We start from the raw sequence: 24,381 nt of genomic DNA on the forward strand, positions 1-24,381 counted from the left end.
TGAATTAGGCTAGTGGATGCTGTCCACAAAATACTTGAGCAAATCTAGAGAATTATCCATGATGAGTCAGTAAAATGGATCCAAAATAGACAGACATACAAGACAGGATAATGAAGGGGTATTTTTGCTGACTGGAGGTCTATTACCAGAGATCAACAAGGATTAGTATGGTGTGGGGGAGGGGGGGGGCTCTATTTCAAAACAAGGTGACCTGATTAGTAAGTTTACAGACTATATAAAAATTGGCTGAGCTGTGGATAACTAGTCAAATGATATAGATGGATACAAATCAGTTAGCAAAACAAAAACTAAACAGAGTGTAATGCAAACTGAGATATGATGCATTTTGAGGGCAAAAGTTTGTTGTAAATATTGGCAGCATTCTTTTGAACAGTGATGTTGGGGAGTTTGGGATGAAAGTCTGTAGCTCTCTGAAAGAGGCAACACAAGAGGAAGAAGTAAGGAAAGAATATGGCGTGCTTGTCTTCATCAGTTAGGGCAACAAGCACGAAAGTTGGGAAGTTATTTTGCAGCTGTACAAAACTTGGGCAAAGCCACATTTGAAGTATTGTGTGTATCTCTGACTGCCACATTACAGGAAGGATGTGGAGGCTTTGGCAAGGGTACAGAAGAGATTGACCAGGAAGTTGTCTAGATTGAAGTGCATTAGCTACAAGGTTGGACAAATATGAAATGTTTTGGAGTGCCAGGAGATGTACAAATTTGAGGTACATATCAACTATTTGCCCTGTTTCCACCACACCCCCACTCCCCCATACACAAACAACCGGGTCTAATATTAAATATTGGAGGGCTTTGGTCTGAGTACATACATGACATCATACAACCCCGAGATTATTTTTCCTGTAGGCCACACAAAATTTCTACTTCTGGGTACCTTAAAGGAGATTTACACTTTGGTCAATAATTTTACAGCTCATTTGAATTTCCTCTCAACTTCCCTGTTTGGGTTTAGAGACAAGACAAAGTTGAGTGTCAAAGAGAAGACAGAGCAATCCTCAGGCATAATGGAACACAAAAACCTGGATATCAATGGAAAACCAGAAATGTATTGAGATAGTGCTTAAAAATAGAATTCAACTGTATCAAGCTTTAGAAAGTTATTTCCCCATAAATAATGGAAGCATGATTATTCATTAATGGTCACATACCTATACTATTCCCATAATCTAGCACTAATACACTAGCAAAAGACTGATAGCCACATCGTGACGGTGGGAACATCCAGAGTTTTGTAACTGAAGATGCTCCAAAATTCTTTAGAGGAACATAGATTTAAATATGTTAAACAACTTTCTTTCAAACCCTGCCACAAGACATTGTACTATGAAAAGTTAATGATGCACTGCCTTCCCCAATTTACCAAATTGCTTTATGCATCAATTGTTCTGCCTACATACAATAAATATCCTAAAATATTCCCAAGAAACCCAGTAGGCTGAATTTATAGCATTATCCATCTAAACCTCCATAATGAATGGTATGGGACTGAACAACAAGTATAAAATTGTTGAAGAGTCATTAGAAATAAAAATTTCCCTTTACCAATAATTACGCCAACTTCAAATTCTCACAACTATAAAATATTTTTACCTTTCTCCATTTTTATAAAAGGACACAAAAATCAACAGACTAACAAGTCTGCCTGTAAAATACCCAAACAGAATTCAACCAAACAGATGGAAAAGATTTTTGTTTATTATAAAATTTGCTTTCCTTTAAATATTTTCCCATTGTGACTAATGATTTTTATGTTTGCTACTTATGGTCAATATGGAATCTTCTCTGCAACAGAGATAAAAATATAGCTGGAATATTTACAGAAATGTAGAACAAGCTAAAATCCAAAATGTTACCCAAAGGGACTTAAACTGGTTGGTAGCATAATTGGCTGGAATATCAAAGTGTCAGATCTTGCCAGCTGTGAAAAAAACCTCAAGCATTGTTCCACATTCTCTACCATCCCTGCAAATGATGCACCAGATAAAACAGAATATAATGCACATAGGAAAACAACATCTCAGCCCCAAACTCAATTTACCTTAAAACTGGTACTGGCCAAATTTGAGGTTAGTGATCCCACTATTAATCTTCCTCAATTATTTCCCCTCTCCCTTTCTAACCCCATCACTCTAATTTATTGCTATGTTTTATATCAGAGCACAAGAATCTGCAGAAGCCAAATCAATTTTTCTTGCAGTGAATGGAAAGGCAGGGAATATCAAAAATTTAAATTTATTGTCACAATACACACACATTACATACAACCCTGAGTATTTTTTTCCTGTGGGCCAGGCAGAATTTCTATTTACTGGTAGTACAATAGCACTCAAAATAAGTATCATAATTAAATTCAACAATTAACAGCTTAGAAACTGTTCTTATTGTAATAAATTTAAAATCATCCAACTTTATGATGAAAGGCTATTTAATTGGCAAAGTGCAATAATTTTCTGTACAAATGAAATTTCATCTGCACTACCTGCCATACAATTTCCTGTATAAGAGAATGGATTAATCTAAAAGCACATTACAACTCATTGTGGGCATCATAGTGGATGGCTGCTCGTTTATTCTTGCTTTTTATAACATTTAAATTATATCCCAGCTTGTCTGATTCATCTCAGTGCAGCTTTCCTGATGAAGTATTTTCAAACAAAAATGTGGACTCGTGGCGTTTTGGAGTCCCGGTGCACATCACTAGCGACAAAGGGGCACAGTTCACGTCTGCCCTGTGGACTCAGATGGCGAAGCTCCTGGGGGGGTCAAGCTCCACCACACCACCTGCTGTCCAACAGATTGGTGGAGAGGTTCCACAGGCACCTGAAGGCATTGCTTATGGTCAGGCTCTCTGGACCAGACTGGGCAGACGAGCTACCCTGGGTCCTCCTTGGGATTAGGACGGCACCCAAGAAAGACCTGCAGGCTTCAGCAGCAGAGATGGTCTATGGTGCACCGCTTTCCCTGCTGGGTGAGTTTTCCAGCCCAGACCCTGACACCACGGCCACCGACAAAAACCTGGGGGCGGACCTACGCAGGCAACTTGTCTCCCAACCTCCCCCAACCTTGTTTCATCTCCCCAAAGAGCTCGACTCAGCCCAGTTCATTTTCATGTGGAGAGGACCACAAGGTGCACCACCGCTACAGCAACCGTAAGAAGAGCCATACAAAATCTTGCACCGGTCTGGCAGAACTTTCATCCTGGACGTTGTGGGGGGGGGGGGGGGGAGAGAGAAAGAGAGGAACTTTTTACGGTGGACCACCTGAAGGCGGCCCATCTGGACTTATCACAGCTGATGCAGATGGCTGTGCCCAAGCACCAGGGCTGGCCGCCAAAGCGACAGGACTCGTAGCCGTTTCTGGGGGGGGGGGGGTTGTGTGGCGGCGCACATCCTCATGACAAACTGGCCTGCTTGTATTGCCATGTGGCAGGGCAGCCATGGGGAAATGGCATCATCAGAGGTTTCTCTTGGACTCCAGCATCCCTTCCAGCGCGCTCCCTGGGCAGCAATTATGAGGTCACAATGCACCAGGTGACTGAGCTCATGCTGCTCACACCACCACAGACTGTCTATTGCCCACTAAGCTCCACCTTTGTGCGTAGTTATGCTCAAGTCCATGGCAGTAGTTATTTAAATGAACAAAATATTGGTCTTGTATTCCATGCAAGATGAGGAGCTCTGAATTTACCAGTGTTTTTGTGAAATTGTGCAGATATCCTAGACAATGGAGTCATTTAAAATATTTCAGATGCTGGTTTTCAGTTTTTCACACTGATTTTCAACTTCCTTGAATTAATAAAAAAACGTTTTTGGCATTGGAAGGATGGTCATTACATCTTTAAATTTAAAAATGATAGGGAATGACAGTTAGACTTTCTTAAATCATATTCACAATTCCAGATATTTAAAAATACCAAAATATTCAATAATCTGATGCAGATCAACCTTAATTTTATAGGTACTGAAGAAACACAGGGCATGGCTTCCCTATCAAAGATAACAATTGCAAGATGAAGTTCTATTTATCAAAAAGAAACATACTAAAAGACACCCCAGTTCTAAAGGAGATCATTCATTGCTAATGGTTCATTTTCTGCAATGACAAAAATTGCATGGGGTAATCAAAGCTATTCTTAATCACTGAGATTAATCACTGAACTGACAAAGTAGTTTCAGTTCAGTCACTTGTATTACTGTAACACCACTCATCAGCACCCAATAACTTGCTCAACACATTTACACATTTTATTTCCATATCCCCAAGTGGCAACCAAGTTTTAGAAAAAAATCTCTTCAAAATTCAATCATTTTATTGTGGGTTCTGGCAACTGAGCACTATCCTCTCTTGAAATAAAAAAGAGTACAGGATTCCACTGGGCTCGCCCATGTGCAACATGAATTGTTAAAAGCTATTTTTAAATGCCTCCAACAAGACAGAGAACCGAACACGGTCAATGGTCAAATTTAATTCTCAGGAGTAAGACACGACTACACGAATTCCTCTTTGCATACACACGGTGTAAAAGGAACTGACAGCTGCAGACGAGGAGGAAACAGAACAAATCGAGGCATGCATTTGGCTGTCCGCAGAGACTGGATTTGTTCGTTAAGGAGAGATGCAGTTCACAGACGACCAATTTCAGAGCAATCTGCCAACATCAGGGTGGAGGCAGCAGGGTCAGATAGCCATTGAAAGTTAATGCAGCACAGATGAGACCTGCAAAAGCTTTCCTCTCTTCCTCCTTTCCACCACCTCCTCCTTCTCCTCCCCAAAGTACGATCGATCTTCTTTCTGCCTCCACCCTGGGGAAGACATGCGCACTATCTCCACCCCACCCTCCCCACAAGGCCGTGCGCACCCCCGGCGCGCGGAACTTACCCATGACGTGCCGGCGCGGGGCTGGGCTCGAGACCCCACGGACGGTCGGGACCGTTACCCCGCCCCCGCCTCAGGAGGTTTGGGGCGGGGGGGCGGTTGAGCCTGACGGATCCGACCCTCCCACGGTCTGAGGAGAAGCACGCCGAGGGTGCGGCTCCAAATCGAGATGGGGGATCGTGAAGAAATTCCGGCCTTTTAACCCTCCTGCTGCCCAGCAAGGGGGTACAACCCGGGACTGAGGCGGGCCTCAAACACCCTAGTGGCAGCCGAAGCTCTGGCAAGCCGTCGGTGCGGAGGTACTGTTGCCGATTGCTGCTCTGCTCTGCTCTCTCCTCCCTCGTCGATGCTCCTGAGCAGCCGCCACAGCCGTTAGCTCTTCATCACCTCCGAGGTTGCGCGCATCAACCGCCCCGCCCGTTTTCGCGGCGATTGGAGCCTGGCCGACCTTGACATGCCTCCCTTTGGTGAACATGTACGTTCATCACGTCGATATGCACCAATTGAGCAGACGGAGGCGGGATGCAAGGTGTCCTGCCTCCCATTGGTTGTCCTTGTCACCTTCCTCACTGCCTTCCCATTTTGCTCTTTAAAAAGACTGAGTAGTCCCTCCCCTGAAGAGATCACCGATTGGCTGCTGAATGGAACGTCGACACGCCGCTGCGTCCCTGATTGGCTACTTCGGCAGTCAATTATTCACACAGTCCTTGTCCAAGAGGTAAACAAAAAATCTGCAGATTCCGGGTTCCAGTGCAGTCACATGGCATCCATAGAAGCAAAAGGTAGTGGACGTTCCGGGTTGCAGCCCCTCTGATCTGAAGGAGTGTCAAAAATCAGGCAGACGTCTGAATAAAAAGGGGGGGGGGAGAGGGGGAACACCAGTTAACGGGTAAGTTGATTACAGGTGGGAAGGAGAAGAAGAGAAAGATGAGAAGTGATTACGGGAGAGGGCAGAGTTAGAAGGGGTGGGAAATTTTAAAAGGGGGTTAGAGAAAAAGCGGGGAATTATAGGCCGGTGAGCCTTACATCAGTAGTGGGCAAAAGGATGGAATCCATTATTAAGGATGTAATAGCGGAGCATATGACTAGCAGAGAAGGGATCGGACAGAATCAACATGGATTTACAAAAGGTAAATCGTGCTTGACAAATCTATTGGAATTCTTTGAGATGGTGACAGGTAAAATAGATGGGGGAGAGCCAGTGGATGTGGTGTACCTGGACTTCCAAAAGGCCTTCGATAAGGTCCCGCATAAACGACTGGCTTCCAAAATCAAGGCTCATGGGATTGGGGGCAAAGTATTGATGTGGATTGAGAACTGGCTGGCAGGTAGAAGACAGAGAGTTGGGATAAATAGCTCGTTTTCTGAGTGGCAGGCGGTGACCAGTAGGGTGCCACAGGGATCTGTACTGGGACCCCAGCTATTCACAATTTACATTAATGATCTGGATGAGGGGACTGAATGTAATATCTCCAAATTTGCAGATGACACTAAGCTAGGAGGGGTTGTGTGCATGGAAGAGGGGGTCAGGAAGCTCCAGTGTGATTTGGATAAATTGAGGGACTGGGCAGATACATGCCAAATGCACTACAATATGGATAAATGTGAGGTTATCCACTTTGGTAATACAAACCGGAGGGCAGATTACTATTTGAATGGCAATAGATTAAGAGATGGGGAAGTGCAGAGAGACCTAGGGGTACTTGTACACCAGTCTCTGAAGGCGAACATGCAGGTACAGCAGGCGCGGTTAAAAAGGCAAATGGTATGTTGGCTTTCATATCAAGAGGGTTTGAGTATAGGAACAAGGATACCTTACTGCAGCTGTACAGGGCCTTGGTGAGACCCCACCTGGAGTATTGTGTGCAGTTTTGGTCACCTGATCTAAGGAAGGATGTTCTTGCAATGGAAGGAGTGCAGAGGCGATTCACCAGACTGATACCTGGAATGGCAGGAATGACTTATGAGGAAAGATTGCGCAAATTGGGATTGTACTCCCTGGAGTTTAGAAGATTGAGAGGGGATCTCATAGAGACATATAAAATTCTGGCAGGACTGGACAGAATGGATGCAGATGGGATGTTTCCAATGATGGGAAAATCCAGAACCCGGGGCCATGGTTTGAGGATAATAGGCAAACCATTTAGGACCGAGATGAGGAGGAATTTCTTGACCCAGAGGGTGGTGAATCTGGAATTCATTGCCACAGAGGGCAGTAGAGGCAGATTCATTAAATATATTTAAGAGGGAATTAGATATATTTCTTCAGTATAAGGGTATGAAAGGTTACGGAGAGAAAGCGGGGACGGGGTACTGAACTTTAAGATCAGCCATGATCTCGTTGAATGGCGGAGCAGGCTCGAAGGGTCGAATGACCTACTCCTGCTCCTATCTTCTATGTTTCTATTAGAGGAGAGGAGACAGGGATGAGGAAAAGAGAAAATGGGGAGGTTCATATTCCCTTTTCACACTGCCAATCCTCCAAAAAGGCAAGGAAACAACCCGAGTTGCAGTACCTGGTAAGCCATTCACACAGGTTCATGTGGCTATCTTGAATCTAAAGGGCCCAACCTCCAGTGGTGATGTCCCGAATTACATATTCACAGGGCAGTAAAATCATAGTGGGAATAAAGCACATAAGCACACAAGGTATAAAAGAGAGTGGGAAAAAATGCACACAATTTAATAAGACTTGCACGTGTAATGTATAAAAGACCATGAGAAAATCTACTATAGTGGGCTTCAGTCTGTTCAAACTTGGGAACTGAGAGGAAACTGGGCTGAGCACTAAAGCAAGTTCTGTAATCATACTAGGTAAAGCAGAACAACCTAGTTTTTACATTATATTAGGTATTATAAGTAATCTTGAAATGAATTAAAACACAGGTATGTGCTGACAGCCCACTGGCCGTGGGCTGACAGACCCATTGGCTGCTCAGTGACAGCTCCACTTGTCCACGTGTGAAATATTACTGCACTGATATTAAAACTACCAGACTGCCGCACGTCATATTCACATTGCAATCTACAAGGTACCAAGTCAAATCCGAGTTAACTCAGCCAGGCTCTGACACAACCCCCCACCCTCACCAAGAGGCAGAACCCGGTTGACTTTTACCCACCCTGTCCAGTTTGGACCTTTCACACTGCCAGATTACCTGCTATGGACCCATTAAATTGCCCGGTTCAATCCACTTTATTTGGTGGTATGATGTCTGATTGGAACTGCTAAGAGGAAATATGAGGTGTTGTTCCTCCAATTTATGGGAGGCCTTATCTTGGCTGTACATGACAGTCAGATCATATACTTTTTATTGTCATGCAATAAAACCGAAATGTAATATGCCTATTGTCTGCCACTGAAGCAGTCAAAGATTTTCTGTTAGCATTGCCCAGCACCCCTTACAGTCAGAGAAAGAGATGCAAAAGAGAGTTCCCCAGAGCCACCGTCTGTGGATTTGTCTGCAGTGCTCTCACAGCCTCTGCAGTCACACAATAGTCCAGTTCAGTTCATGACATCAGTAACCCATGCCCATATCTAAATCACCGACACGATGAGGAAGCCCACAGCGCCCAGGGCCCTTCAGGAGCCTTCCTTGCCCTTGGCATCGTCTCGAATCCCAGATCTGATGCCTGGTTCTTGTGATCTCAAGCCACCAGCAACCCGCAATCTATGTGGGTTACTTGATGTCAAGTCACCAACAGCTCCCTGCCTGTGTGTGTCTTTCAGCCGTGAGGCCCTCAGAGGTCCACCACTGTGGTCACTGTCCTCAGGGTTGTCTCCTCTACTGCACCTTCTCAGTTTGGTGGGGGGGGGGGGGTAGTGGAAAGGTGTACTCCCTGTTACTTTTTGCCTGTCTTCTGTTCTGGAGTCTGCAACCGCTGGAGGTCACTGCCAAGCACCACCATCTTGGACCCAGACCCCGCGGATTCAGAATTTTAAGGAAAACACCATCGGCTCTTTTAACAGACCATTTAAAGACTGGACAGTAAGATCCCACACGGAAACACTGTGTCTCCGCTCCCCGCTCCCCACTCTCTCTGGGTCAGTAGCTCCAGCTGCATCACTACGTCAGTGTGGCATTGAGGTTATGGTATTGAAGTGCTTGGCCACTGGGAGTTCCTTGCTTTTGGAGCAAACGTAGCAAAGGTGCTCAAGGAAATGATCTCCCAGTCTACCTGATGTAGAAGAGGCTGCATTGGTAGCCCTGGATGCAGTAAATGACCCCTTTAGATTCACAGGTGAAATGTTGCCTCTCTTGAATGGACTGTTTGAGACCCTGAATACTGGTAAGCGAGAACGTTTAGGTGCAAGTGCAGCACTTCTTGCAGTTATAGGCATAGGTACTAGGGGTGGTGGGGGATGGGGAGTGATTGGTGGGAAGGGGTAAGTAGACTAGTAAGTCACTGAAGAATCAATCTCTTTGGAAAGCATGGAGGGGAGGGGAAGGTGTGTCTGGTGGTGGGATCACATTATAGGTGGCAGAAATTGCAGAGAATGATATGTTGGATTTGGAGGGTGGTGCAGTGCTAGGTGAGTATGAGGAGCACTCTCTTGTTGCAGATATGAAGGAAAAATGGGCCAGGACAGCTATGTGGATTAGGGCTGAGTTAATGGCAGTAGAGGAGAAGCCCTGTTTACTAAAGAAGGAGGTCTCGGATGTCTTGAAATGGAATGCTACAACCTGGGAGCAGATTCAGTGAAGATGGAGGAATTAAGAGAAAGAAATAGAATTCTTACAGGAGATGGGGTGGGAAGAGGTGTAGTCAAGATAACTGTTGGAGTCAGTGGTGTCACATTTGTGGCCCAAAATGTGAAGTTAATGAAACATTAAACACAAGTTTTATCAGGTAAACTTCTGAGTGTCTTTATTCTCCCGTTTTCCTTTGTTCTCCTGCTTGTGTTCTTATCTCCCCCTCATACCACGTGACTTCCGTATATCTCATACATATTCATTATCATGATATCCCTCCTTTAATCAGAAATAAACTTTACCTTCACTTACCAATATCCCTCGGAAACCTACAAACATCGTAACTAATGGTAATACTATAACTCAACTACATAAAATTTACTTCCTACAGCACTCATACATGCACTTTATGATATAAGATTAAAATACTGTCCCAATGTTCTTATTAAAACTATGGCACAAAGTCTTCGTATCGTTTGGGCACTTTCCGGTTTCGTTTCGGCCTGCCTGTGATATTGTCGTCGCTTCTCGGTTCACTCTCGGCGTCGGAAATACTGCTCGCCACGGCTTCGGGTGTTTCTGGCGCTCTAGTCACTTCATCAGGAGTGCTGGTAACTGCCTCTGGAACATCATCAGGTTTCTCAGTTTCAGTATCTCGTATTGGCCTTTCAACCTCTTTGCTCGATATATCTCTGGACTGGTACCTTTTTACACCTGAGACATTTCTCTTATACAGGACTCCAGTCGGAGACTTGACTGTCACCATACTGCCACTTCTGGATACGACAGTATAGGGTTGATGGTAATAAGGTGTGTCTAGCTTACCACCAGTTTCATGCCTCACTAGAACATTATCTTCTGGCATGATGTCTGAGTACTTGGCTCCACATTTCGAATCTGTGTACAGCTTTGCTGCACCTTTCTTTTCAGCATCGTGGTCCCTCATCTCCTGGTCGTGTCGGATTTCCTTTATTTCTGGCATTTTTGTGCGGATTTTTCTCCCAAAAAATGCTTCTGCAGGACTTTTTCCAGTGGTTGCTTGAGGCGTTGCTCGATAGACAGCCACATAAGATAGCAATGCTTCTCGCCAATTTTGTCCTTCTGCGTGTGCAATCCTCAATCGTTTTTCAATGGATTGATTTTGTCTCTCTACTTCTCCATTGGCTTGCGGCCATTTCGGAGTTACTTTATGATGGTGGATACCTGTGGTACTCATGTATTCTGCAAATGTCTCTGAAATGAATTGTGGACCATTGTCAGAGTATAATGTAACAGGTAATCCATATCTTGCGAATATCTCTGCTAACGCTTGTATTGTTTTTTCAGTGGTTGTGGACTTCAACACCACGTACTCATAGTATCTGCTGTAGTAATCTATCACTACCATAATTGATTCACCCGTCGGTAAAGGTCCAAGAAAATCAACAACTACGTCGATCCATGGTCCTGTCGGGAGTTGCATACTCCGGATCGGTTCTGGCGGATTACTCCTACTTGTGATTTGACATCCGTGACAAGTTTTAACAAATTTCTCTGCGTCTTTATCACAACTTGGCCACCATACCTTGGTCCTGAGGTTTTGCTTGATACCAACAATACCTAGGTGTCCTTCATGCGCTAAGGATACGATCTTCGGTCTCAATCTTTGCGGTATCACCAATCTGCAACCTCTCAATACACACTGTCCGATGCAACAAAGTTCGTCTCTAATGGGAATGTAAGCCTTGTGAGTACACTTGTCCCATTGTCCACTCTGTATGCATTCTCTTACTTCCCTGAGTTCTGAATCACGTTCGGATTCTCTCTCGACTTCCTTCGTAGTCACAGCTTTCGGTGTCGCCTGAATAGCTACGAAGCGTACAAAGCTCTCTGTTTCTGTTCCCAATTCTGACTTGGATTGTGGACCTCCATCCTTCACCAATCTGGACAGCGGATCAGCAATGTTTGCTTTCCCTGCAATGTGGATTACTGTATATTTGTAGGGTTGTAGTCTGAGTACCCATCTCTCTATTCTGGCACATGGTTTGGATCTAGGTGCATAGATCACCTCTAATGGCTTATGATCTGTGATGAGTTCAAATTCAATGCCGTATAAATATGCATGGAACCTCTCACAGGTCCATACAAGTCCGAGTGCTTCTTTCTCTGTCTGAGAGTATCTTCTTTCCACATCTGATAACGATCTGCTGGCATAGGCAATGATTCTTGGTCCTCCATCATGCATCTGGACCAACACTGCTCCTAAACCAACCTGGCTGGGATCTGCTATGACTTTGGTTGATGCCGCCGGATCGTAATATCCAAGAGTTTTTGCATCTGTCAGGCTTTGCTTCAGCGCTGTGAACGCTTTCTTCTGCTCAGATCCAAAATGAAATGGTACACCTTTCCTGGTTAGTTTTCTTAGTGGTTCTGCCACTGTAGCGAAATTAGGAATGAACTTTGCACAAAAGTTGACCAATCCCAGGAAACTCCTCACCTCTGTTGCGTTCTGAGGTGCACATGCCTCTGCAATAGCTTTCACCTTGGCCTCTGCAGGGTTTAGTCCTTTCCGTGTAAGTCTGTGTCCCATGAAGTCCATTTCTGACACACCGAACTGGCACTTGTTTCCATTCACGGTAAGGCCTGCCTCCTGTAGTCTAGATAGTACACGCCTCAACCGTTTGTCATGCTCTTCCTTCGTTGGTGCATGGACTATGATGTTGTCAGAAATGTTGGCAACTCCAGGAATGCCTTGAAGCACTCGATGGATTTCATACTGGTAGATCTCCGAAGCTGCATTAATTCCAAATGATAGTCTCTTGTAACGATACAATCCACAGTGAGTCACAAATGTAGTTACATCTCGGGAACCTGGATCCAGCTCTAATTGATAATAGCCCCATTTCAGATCAATTTTTGAGAATATCTTGCTGGTAGTTAGTTCTTGAAGTATTTCCTCCACTGTTGGTATAGGGTGTCGTTCTCGAACTATAGCTTCATTGGCCATTCTCATGTCAACACATAGTCTTATGTCACCCTTTGGTTTGGGCACAATCACTACGGGACTGACCCATTGTGTCGAATGTTCCACCAGTTCAATAATGTCTTGTTCGATCAATTCTTTAATTTTGGCTTCGACTTTCCCACGAAGTCCAAACGGAGTTCGGCGCTTGGTTGTGCCTTGGGTTTGACCGTTTCATCTACCGCTAGCTTCAATTGTCGACCTTTCAGCTTTCCTACTCCTTGAAAGACTGCAGGGAATTCTTGCTTCATATCCTCGTATGACTGAATTGAATTGACACAAGCTCCAATATGAAGTATTGCCAGGTCTTGCGCTGTGCTTCTACTCAGCAATGGTTCTCCCCTCTCTTCTATGACCATAAACTCTGCTTCGGTGCACTTATCTCCAGCTTCAACAGTTGCAGTAAAACATCCAATGGTCTGCAATGGCTTGGTTGCTGTGTATGGATACAGTTTCTTGGAACACTTCTTTGAGGTACAGATGATCTTTTTCCTTTTCAACTTCTCCCATAAATGTCGATCAATCACATTACTGTCACTGCCTGAGTCTACAATGACCTGCACTGTCACTCCACCAATAATCACTGGGACCTTCTCATGATGTACTTCATTCAACGTAAATTGGTAACAACTCTGTTCCTCCTGGGTATCATCATCGTCACCGTCTATCTGGTGAATGGTATCTTTCTTTCCAGGATACTTTCCTTTCCCCCAGGCTTTGCCTTTGGAAGTTGTACTCTTCCTCTTCTGGTCTGCATTGGACTTGCTTTTGCACTTCTTTGCAAAGTGGTCCTTACCTCCACACTTTCTGCAAACTTTGCCTTTGGCCGGGCAATATGGGTCTTTTCCAAAGTGACCTTGGTTTCCACATCGATAACACTCCACGTCCTGTGTCGGAGTATATCTTGGCTGGTTATGGCGATATGAGAGCCTCTTAATTTGCTGGCTTGAGTTGTCTTTCAGGGTAATGGTATGAAATTGCCCTTCAACAGCCTCTAATGCAGCAGCAATGGTTAAAGCTCCGGTGAGTTCCAACTCACTCCCTCTTTCCAGTAGACATCTTCTAAGTTTATCTGATCTGCAGTGCTGTACGACTTGATCCAATAATTGGTTGTCCAAATCAGCTGGCATGTAATTGCATCCAACAGCTAGCTGGCGTAGTCTCGTCACATACTGAGCAATTGTCTGGCCATCTTCTTGTCTCGTTTTCCGAAATAAATGGCGTTGAAATGTAGCATTCGGTGTCACTACATAGTGTGCATTTAATGCATCTACCGCTTTCCGGTACTCATCCTTTCTTCCAGTATTCAAAAGTGTCTTAAATGTTTCCCGAACTGCGGATCCAGCAGTGAAAAGAAGTAACGCCCTTCTCTGCACTTTTTGTTCAACTGTACCGGTATCTAGAAATAGGCCACGACTGTCGGCGTAGGATTCAAATTCTTCCAGCCATGCCTTCCACTTCACACTTACAGTACTTGCATCACCAGTCGGGTCAAAATGAGCAATTCCACTATGTGTTAGAAAGTCACTGTTTGCACCAGCCATGAGGAAATATTCCAGCCCCAAAAGTACTGAGACAAGAGAAAATTCTTATCACCTTGAAGTTGTCTGTAATACTCTGTAATCTTGTTTAGTCTTTAATTTTCTTCAAGCTTATTTCATCCTCGTCGCCAATGTCACATTTGTGGCCCGAAATGTGAAGTTAATGAAACATTAAACACAAGTTTTATCAGGTAAACTTCTGAGTGTCTTTATTCTCCCATTTTCCTTTGTTCTCCTGCTTGTGTTCTTATCTCCCCCTCATACCACGTGACTTCTGGTATATCTCATACATATTCATTATCATGACAAGTGGGTTTATAGATGTCTGTTTGTTTTGTAAAATTGATGTGGCAAACTTATACAGCCAAGATTCCTCAACTCCTCCATTTACATTGACTCCAGTCCTTATATCCATTCCTCATAAGGAAAATCTTGAGGCTCTCTGCTTCTTCCTGGATAACATATCTAACCAGTTGGGGCTACCACCACCTTCTTGGCTGGCAGAACTTGTACTTGCCTTCAATAACTTCTCCTTTGTCTCATCTCATATCTTCCAAATCAGTGGTATAGCTATGGTACTTGCTCAGTACCAGCTATGCTTGTCTTTTCATTACGTAGAGAAATCCATGCTGCAAGCCTTCACACGCAAGGTTCCTCAAATTCTTCTCCTTTCCATTGATGATTAAATTTGTACTGCCTCCTGTACTCATGATGAGCTCATCAACTTCATCAACTTTGCTGCCAACTTCCATCCTGACCTTATCTCTGGTGACTCTTCCCTTTCTCGATCTGTCTCCATTTTGGGAGACAAACTATTCACAGACATCTTCTATACACCCATTATCATCTTCAAAAACAAATTGGACAAGCATTTGAGAGCAAATAATGAGCAGAGGAATTGGACTGACTGGATTTCTCTAAAAGAATCCTCAATATGCTGAATGACTAATCTTTGTGTCACAAATGAATAGACCATTTATTCCAACTAACCTTTGTTAGATTCAGATGAATAAAATAAAGAACCAGGTTATTATGGAATAGATATCCTTGGAACTATTTTCTAGAAAGTACTTATGATATGGCTAAGTTACTAGTAATGTAGAGGCCTGGCTCCATGTCTCTAACAATCCACACAGATAAATTCAAATTACACCGCAGCAGCTAGGGAATTTAAATTCTATCTGTTAAGTACTTCAAAATCATAACTAGTTTCAGTGACAGACTGTCAGAGAGTCCTGCAAAAGAACACCCTGATCCTGCTGAACACCAATACCTTTCAATCCCTCACTATTTAAAAAATATTTAATGTTTCTATTTTTTTCTACAAACTGTATGATTTTATATTTTACCACATTATATTCTATCTGCCATGTACTTACTGTATGATTCATTTTCTGTTTATTATGCACTGAAGCCTCTCCATAATCTCACAACCCACATAGGCACCCACCTTTTCATCACTCAATTTGTATATACAAATTGTTGAATAAATTTTGATCATTTGGGGTTTCAGTATTGATCCATGTGACATCCATCTGAAAATGACCATGTTCATACTCTTTATTTTCTGTCCATTAACCAATCCTAAATTTATGCCAGTATATTACTCCCAATACCAAGTGCTCTAAATGTGTATCGATGTCACGAGAGAGAGGGGGAGGGGGTGGAATAAGAGGGGGTAATGGTAGAGAATGGTGGGGTGGTGCAGGGGGAATGAAAGAGGAATAGAAGAAAGAGTTTGTGGTAGGGTGGGAGAGAAAAGAGGAGGGAATAGAGTGAGATGGATGAATGAGAAACAGGATAAGGTTGAAAATATGTGGGAGAGATAGCAAGGTGTGAGAGAAAGGAGGTAGGAGAAAGATAGAAAAAGGACATGAGAGGCTGTCCCAGTGACGAGGGTACTTGGGAGCTTCCTTGCATTGTGTTGTAATATGTTAATAAAAAGAAAATGAAACATTTTTGCAAATTTTAGTTGGTTGAAGTTCTGTATTTTTCTTTCGTTATCTTATACCATGTTTTGTATAATTTCTTTCATGTCATAGAAGTTCATTTGGCTTATTGAGTCATTGCTGGCACTCAGATCCCTCCCCCTCAATTACTTTCCTGTAACTGATACTCTCTCGTACAACAATGAATTTAATTCTGCTTCTTTTGTCACCCACCTACATAAGAGACAATTTACACTGGCCAATTAACCTAGCAATTTTTATATCCCAGAGATATAGAAAAAAACAAAGCATCTGGAAAAACCCACACAGTCACAGGAAGAACATGCAAAGTCCACACAGGCAGGACTGTTACATCACTGTGCAACCATATGTCAAATTTTGCTTTTCCATTCATGGACAAACCAAGGGTTGAAAACAAAACTAAAAAATATGAAAGCTCTTATATACAGTAAAATCATAATACTGGAGAAACTTGGCTGGTCAAACAGTGTACTTTATGTAGCAAAGATAATGATACGTAACCAATGTTTCAGAATTGAGCCCTTCGTCAAGCTATGAAAAAAATGTTGGCAGGTGCCTGAACAAAATAGTAAGGGGGGAGGGGCAGGAGAAAGTGCATGGTCCCAAAGGCAGGAGGTAATAGGTGAATAAAGGAGGGAGGGAACACCAGCAAACAGGTGAGGAGGGATAGCTGTGAATGGAGGTAAGGGGGTGGAGAGCTGGAGGAAAGAAAAAAAGGGGAAGGGATGGTGAAGGGGGAGTAGGATAACAGAAACTGGAGAAGTTGGAGAGAGTCCAGGTGGAAAATCAAGAGATCCCAGTGGCCAACCTCTTTAATTCCACACCCATTGATTTCTCTGGTTTCTGCTAACCTACTCTCAATTCTCTCTCCCTTTCCTTTCCCTTTGTTTTCTTTCCTACAGCTCTCTATCCCCTTCCCTCTCCACTCAAAAAGCCATCCCTCCTCTCCCTGCTTGTTGCTGGTCCTTCCTCCCTTCTCCATCTATTACTTCCAGCCTTTGGGACCATGCTCCTCCACTGACCCTCCTCCCTACCATTTTGTTCGGACACCTTGCATTATTTTTTCATACCTTGATAAAGGGCTCAAATCCCAAATGTTTGTTATGTATTTTTATCTTTGCAACACAAAGTACATTATCTTGAACATTGTGTTTTTACTTCAACCATGGTGTCTGCAGACTTTTGTGTTTTATTTCCTTTTAAGTTTATATATATTGGGTTCAGATTGGGTTCCAGCAAGCTGTTCAAATATATCTAAACACCACATTACAATGAAACTGAACAGACCATTCAATATCAACCAATATCACTGGACATACCTTTGATAATTCCTTTTATATTTTATTATCTCGTTTTCTCTTGTGTGGTTATCTAATTTTTACTTACTATTCGTTAGTGCATTTTATTAACTGTGTAGCTTAGTGATTCCCAAAGTTGGCTCTGCCGCTTCCCCCATGGGCGGTGGAAAGATCCAAGGGGGCAGTGAGGGAAAATGGGGCGGTGAGGGAAAAGGGGGGCATTCCAAACCTTCAGTCTTGTTATTAATAAGGCTGTTGCAAAATGTAATGAAGAAGTCAATGCAGTAATTTTCTGGCCAGACTTGGGGTGACAGTAGTGAGCAAAATAAATGGCGTGAGAGCTGGTCCTGGTGGTTGCCATGTTGTACTGGTGTTACTAAACCACTGTCACTAGCCCCCCACCACCCCTTAGTGCTCACTACCCTCCTCCCAGTGCTGCCACTAAACCCCCCACAGTGCTGCCACTACCTCACTTTCAGCACTGCCATTAACCCCCGTCAGTGCTGGCACTACCCCCTCTCAACACTGCTACTATCCCCCCTCCACCCTGCTTAGCACTGCCATAATCCCCCACTCAGTGCCACCACTAACACCCCTAGCACCATTGTATGGGAGGGGGGGCGCTCAGCATATGGCCTGGAGGCCAAGGGGGTGACAGCTCAAAAAAGTTTGGAAACCACTGGTGTAGCTGAGGTAAGCAAGAGTTTTAGTGCATCTGTACATTGTACTTATGTCCATGACAATAAACTCTCATCATCTCTTCATCATCACATGAACTGCAGTGGTGTACAAAAATAATGCACCATCTCCTCCTCAAGGGCAATTAGAGGTGTGGAATGAATGCTCATCTTGCCAGTGATACCTTCATCCTGAAACAAATAAAAAAAGGAATAGATTGACAGAACATGGAAATAGTACACTCAGTCTAGATTTGCAAACTTTGGATGATTTGACATTGAATATATTAAGTCTGTTTCTCTTACTACCTTGACCTTTCATGTATTTTCCAGCATTTTTTGCTTTCATTTTATGTTTGTAAAAATTGGTTAAACGAAGAACTTTTCTTTTTAAGGGGACTAATGAATCAAAGGAAGATTATTTATATAGATTTGCAAAAAGCATTTAAGAAAATCTTTCACAAGAATCAGAATTGATTCTATCGGCATTAACGTGTCATGAAATTTGTTGTTTTGTGGCAGCAGTATTGTGGAGAATAAGGTGCAAAATTACTATAAATTATAATTCTGTAAAAACAAGATTTAAAAAAAATTGTAATGCAAAAAAATAGAGTTGTTAGCTAGAACGAAGCTCATGGAACTGATGACAAATTATTAACCTGGTTTGGAAATTGACTGAGCAACAGGAGGTAGACCAGTGATAATTGGCAGATTCTCAATTTGTCAAGCTGTTTCAGTCGTCTTCAAAGCACTTGTCTTGGCTGTATTATTAACAGCTTTGATGATGCATAGAAAGTCACATATCCAAGTTTGCCGATGAATCAAAAATTAAGATCTCACAAATTGTACAAAACAATCAGAAAGACTACTAGAATTATGGCAGATTTAAATAAAGCATTACGAGAAGAAATTACATTACAGTAAATCTCTAAATAAACTAAACCAGAGCACAGTGAGTCTCTGACAGATACTTTGCCTTTGAAAAGGTATATTTGTGTCTGCTGAAGTGAGTACAGGTATGGTAGAATAATATTTAGATTCTGGAGGTTAGATTAAACAAAATAGTGTTGTGATCACTGGAAATATAAATATATCCATGGATAGGGAAGTTTAGGACAATAGAAGGCTAAAATACAGAGTCAGATCTTTCAGGATGAAGTTGGGAAACAGTTCAGCGCACAGATACCTAAAAACATGACGACATAATACTGTTCTTTTTTATCACATTCTTAACTTGAAAATTATATTTTTTCACGATAATAAAATGTGCTAATGACCTTTACTGGGTTGTTTCATATCAGTCTGAAAATGTGCCACTTCCTAGCATGAGTCATTTTTGCACTAAGATATAATTTCTGCAGTGGGAATGTATGGAATGATAGCTCATTCTCTGCTCATTTCTTCTTCCACAACTTAGACCTTTGTTCACTTCTTGGGCCCCACTTTGGCAGATTCTGGCTGACCTTATCCATGCTGTCCTGACTTCCCAACATTCATGATTCATGTAATTAAACTGAAAAGGATGCAGTAAAGTTTCACAATGATATTATTAGAGCTAGTGGGCTTGATTATAAGGAGAGGTTGGATAGCCTAGGGATTTTTTTCTCCCTGGACCATAGGAGGGTGAGGAGGGACTTCTGAGGCTACAAAATCATCAAGGGCTTAGATAATTGTCACAATGTTTTTTTTTTCTCAGAGTCTAAATGGGATATGGATCTATAGAATAGGCGGCCATATAAAATAGTAAAAATGTATACAATTATGACAAGGGACATTTGGATAGGTACATCAATAGGAAAGGGTTAGTGGGATAAGGGTTAGTTTCCACTTGTACCAAAGTCTGAATATGACAATCTGCAGAACAATCACATTTGAAAATGAGTCAGAGCTCCTTGAATGAAGAAGATTTTTTGATTCTTATCTTTCCTGACAATATTGCTGGGAAGACACTGCTGTCTTTGTGAACATGTGGTTTATGCTTCAAACACCACCTATTAAGCACCGCAGCTAATACACAGAAATTATACCACAGAAGAAAGCCATTTGTCTCAATTGATCCACACTGACCAATGACTTCTTTGTTTAATAATCAAGATATCTTCGAACATTATAGCACAGTACAGGCTCATGATGTTGCACCAACCTCTATAATCTTACTCAAAAACCTAAACTTTCTCTACATCACACCCATAGCCCTCTATTTTTTGTGCATTCATGTGCCTGAGCCTTTTAAATGTCCCGTTTGTACCAGTGCCTTGCAATGCATTCCAGGCACCCACTATTCTCTATGTAAAAAAGACTTACCCCTGATGTCTCCCCTAAACTTTCCTCTCCTCACTTTGTACAGATGTCCTCTGGTATTTGCTACTCTCAACCCAGGAAAAAGGTGCTGGCTGTCCACCCTATATATGCCTCTCATAATGTTATAGACTTCTATTAAGTCACCTCTCATCCTTCTTGGCTCCAAAGAGAAAATCCCTAGCTTTGCTAACCTTGCCTCATTAGACACATTAGGGTTAGGGATAGGGTTCTCCACGTTCTCCAGTCCAGCCAACATTCTGATAAATCTCTGTACCCTTTCCATAGTTCCACAATTTCCATATCCTTCCCGTAATGAGGTAACCAGAACAAAACATAATCATCCAAGTGTGGTCAAACCAGAATTTTTTTTTAGAGCTGCAGCATTACCTCTCAACTCTTGAACTCAATCCCCCAACTAATGAAGGCCAGCATTCCATAAGCCTTCTTAATTACCTTATCAACCTGCTCAGAAACCTTGAGAGATCTATGGATTTGGACCCCAAGGTCCCTCAGTTCTTTCACACTGTTAAGAATCCTGGCATTAACCACATACTCCGCCTTCAAGTTTGTCCTTCCAAAATGCACCACTTCATACTATCCGGAGACCTCTATCTGCCACTTTTCCACTCACCTCTGTATCCTGTCTATATCATTCTGTAATGTACAACAACCCTCTACACTATCCACAATACCTACAAATTTCATGTTTTATTTCCTTATCCGCGTGGTGGAACCACTGTTAATACTGTATGTACATGTATGACTGGCTCACCCCTTGCTGATTGTACCTGTGGTACCCGAATAAAAATGGTAATCCCCAGAACAAGTTCAGGTCTCAGGTCAGCAGCATGTGATGTGGCTTCTATTTATAGTAATAAAGGCCTATCAGTCAGGTAACTTCTAGTCTTTGGAATTATTGATAACACATCAATTTTATTACCATAATTTTTTTTGAATGGACAAGTTGCTGAGACCAGAGAGGCTGGAAATCGACCCATGATCACTGGAAGCATCTGACAAATTTGAACTCTGGCTATGCTGCTTCAACATGCTTCTGCAGGCCTCCACTGCGATCGTCCAATCCGATGCAGACAAGTTGGACTTACTGTTCTCACGAGTTGGACACCACGTTTACCTAATGGTCAGAGACTATGAGACATTCACCGAAATAATGGACATTCTGAAAGGCGAGTACCCGGCCTAGGTGAATGAAATCTACACCAGGAACGTGCTAAACAGGTTTACGCAACTGGACGTGTAACTCCTCCTCCACATAGCCAACATGGTAAACCAAATCGCCCAATATCAGGTACTTTCCACCAGTGACTTAAAGCCGGCACACCACCAGTTTCCTATCCACCTGGAGGACTGCCAGTACACTCCTGTCTCCTTTGGGGCCACCCAATGGAGTCTCTGTCTTCCAGAGGTAAATGGACCGAATGCTGGATGAGCACGGGCTGCTGGCCACATTCCCCTACCTCAACAATGTCACTATCTGTGGCCACTATCTTTAGGACCATGATGCCAACCTCTGGAAATTCTTCCAGACAGCCAACAGCCTTAACCTCACCTAAAACAAGGATAAATATGTATTCCGCACATCATGCTTGGCTATACTCAGATGCGTTATGGAGAATGGAGTTATGACCCCTATCCTGACTACATGCATTCCCTGTTGGAGCTCCAACTTTCCCACAGCCTCACGGCCCTGAAAAGGTGCCTGGGGTTTTTCACCTATTATGCCCAGTGGGTCCCCAACTATATGGATAAGGCCTTCCCCCGAGTAAAAGCCACTTCCTTTAACCTATTGGCAGAGGCCCTTGAGGCCTTCAGCCACATCAAAGGTGATGTTGCCAAGGCTGCAATGCACACTGTGGATGAATCACCACATTCTAGGTGGAATGCAATGCATCTGACTTTGCCCTGGCCACTATGCTTAATCAGGTGGGGAGACCTGTAGCATTTTCCTTCCGCACCTCTAAAATTCCCGCTATCAAGAAGGAGGCCAGGCCATCGTTGAGGCAGTACAGCACCGGAGGCACTATCTTTCCATCAAACTATTTACCCTGCTGACTGACCAATGTGCAGTTGCTTTCATGTTCAATATCAAACAATGGGGTAAAATCAATAACAACAAGATTCTGAGGTGGAGAATCAAACACTCCACCTACAATTATGATATCTTGTACTGGTCCAGAAGGCTCAATGAGCCTTCAGGTGTCTGAGGGACTTGTGCCAGTGTGCATAGACCATTTACAAATCCTCCACAACGATACCCTGTGATCACCAGGTTCTTCCATTTCATCAAAATCTGCAACCTCCCCTATTCAGTTGAGGACATCAGGCCAATTACCAGAAACTATCAGGTCTGTGAGGAGTGCAAACCATGGTTTTACCAGCTAGATAGGCCACCTGCCCCTTTAGCACCTAAGCAGGGATTTCAAGGAACCCCTGCCCTCTTTGAACCGCAATGTGTACTTCCTCAACATCATTGATGAGTACTCACATTTCCCTTTTACCATTCCCTGCTCAGACACGACCACTGCCACCATCATTAAAACCTTGCACAACCTCTTCACCCTGTTTAGATACACTTACTATATTCATAGTGACCGGGAGTCCTCTTTCATGAGTGATGAGCTGCACCAATATATTCTGGCCAGAGGTATTGCTTCAAGCAGGACCACCAACTATAAACCCTGATGGGACGGCCAGGTGGAAAGGGATAATGCCACTGTCTGGAAGGCTGTCCAGTTAACCCTGAGGTCAAAAGGCCTGCCTGTCTTCCACTGGCAAAAGGTCCTCCCCGAAGCGCTCCACACAGTCAGATCCCTCCTGTGCACTGCCCCCAAAGCCACCTTACATGAAAGGTTGTTTCCCTTCCCCAGGAAGTCTGCATGGAAGTATGTGGAAGCCATAAGTCTGACCCACTAGTTGAGAGGGGCCACCTCATCCACGCCAACACCAATATACCTATGTGGCATACCTGGATGGGCGCGAGGACACTGTGTCTGTCTGGGACCTGGCACGCTTAGGAGACCCCAGGACTCTGGCTGACCATCCCCCAATGATCATCCACCACAACCATGTCACCCTACCCTAGCCCCCACCTCAACTGTCTCAGTTCAGTCACCAGACACTCCACCCACTGACAATGACCAGATCATCCAGGAGTCAACAGCTGAACCACAGCCAGCGCTACGATGGTCACAGTGGCAGACAAGACCTGAATTTGTGATGGACATGGAACCCACTTCACCCTGCCGGACTTTTAAAAAAAAAAGAGGTTGAATGTAGTGGAACCACTGTTAATATTGTTTGTATGTGTATGGCTGGCCCATCCCTTGGTGATTGTGCCTGTGGCTCCTCCCCCTTGATTCCTAAAATAAAAGTGGCAACACCATCACCCCTTCCCCAGAACAAACTCGGGTCTCGGGTCAGCAACATGAGATGTGCATTCTGTTTACGGTAATGAAAGCCTATCAGTCAAGTAACTGCTAGTCTTTGGAGTTATTGATAACGCATCAATCCTCTACATTGTTTACCTTTCCTTTGACTGCATTGATTGTGTATTACTGGAGTTGCATCCTTGGTAACAAAAAATACTTCAATGTTTTACTTGAAGTTCTTTGTTCATTATTTATTTATTTTGATTTATTTGCAAACTTTGTAGATGGAACTTACTATGTTATTGTTTCTTAAATCTAAAAAATTGGAGTACCAATCAGCATCTAGACCATTTTTTCCCACACATCCCACTTTAAGTAATCCCTATGCCATCGGTGCTCTGTGATTAGTAAGGGATTGGTTAAAGGTGGTACGTGAGTGGGAAGGGAAGGTTGAGAACCACTGCTCTAGACCCAATTGTTACTGAAATATTTTGCTTGAGAAAAATTGTCATTGGCCCATTTCCTCTGGAATTATGAAACTGCACATTAGGTACGATGAAAACAGTAGTTTTCAAACTTTTTATTTCCACCCACATACCACCTTAAGCAAT

At 43.2% G+C, this 24,381-nt stretch overlaps 2 protein-coding genes across 25 annotated transcripts in view; one reads left to right on the top strand and one right to left on the bottom strand.

Moving 5' to 3' along the window:
• rap1gds1 (RAP1, GTP-GDP dissociation stimulator 1) overlaps positions 1-5,482 on the bottom strand; it is a 105,277-nt gene extending 99,795 nt beyond the window's left edge. For 2 of the 9 annotated variants that reach the window (XM_069925659.1, XM_069925650.1), the window contains exon 1: positions 3,285-3,493. In XM_069925659.1, coding sequence (XP_069781760.1) covers positions 3,285-3,462 — 178 coding nt within the window. In that variant the 5' untranslated portion in view covers positions 3,463-3,493. Of the gene's footprint in view, positions 1-833; positions 3,215-3,284; positions 3,495-4,902 lie in introns of those variants that run through there. The other 7 variants (XM_069925657.1, XM_069925651.1, XM_069925654.1 and 4 more) reach the window with 6 other exon arrangements.
• Positions 4,914-24,381, top strand: part of stpg2 (sperm-tail PG-rich repeat containing 2) — a 715,538-nt gene continuing 696,070 nt past the window's right edge. For 9 of the 16 annotated variants that reach the window (XR_011353872.1, XR_011353875.1, XR_011353874.1 and 6 more), the window contains exon 1: positions 4,918-5,617. Coding sequence is in view for 6 of the 16 variants with exons in the window: in XM_069925661.1 (XP_069781762.1) it covers positions 5,541-5,617 (77 nt within the window). In the remaining 10 variants the exon portion in view is untranslated. Of the gene's footprint in view, positions 5,618-24,381 lie in introns of all 16 variants that reach the window. The other 7 variants (XR_011353877.1, XM_069925664.1, XM_069925665.1 and 4 more) reach the window with 4 other exon arrangements.

This window comes from Narcine bancroftii, chromosome 3 (assembly GCF_036971445.1).
Source record: "Narcine bancroftii isolate sNarBan1 chromosome 3, sNarBan1.hap1, whole genome shotgun sequence".
NCBI classification, from domain to species: Eukaryota; Metazoa; Chordata; class Chondrichthyes; order Torpediniformes; family Narcinidae; genus Narcine; species Narcine bancroftii.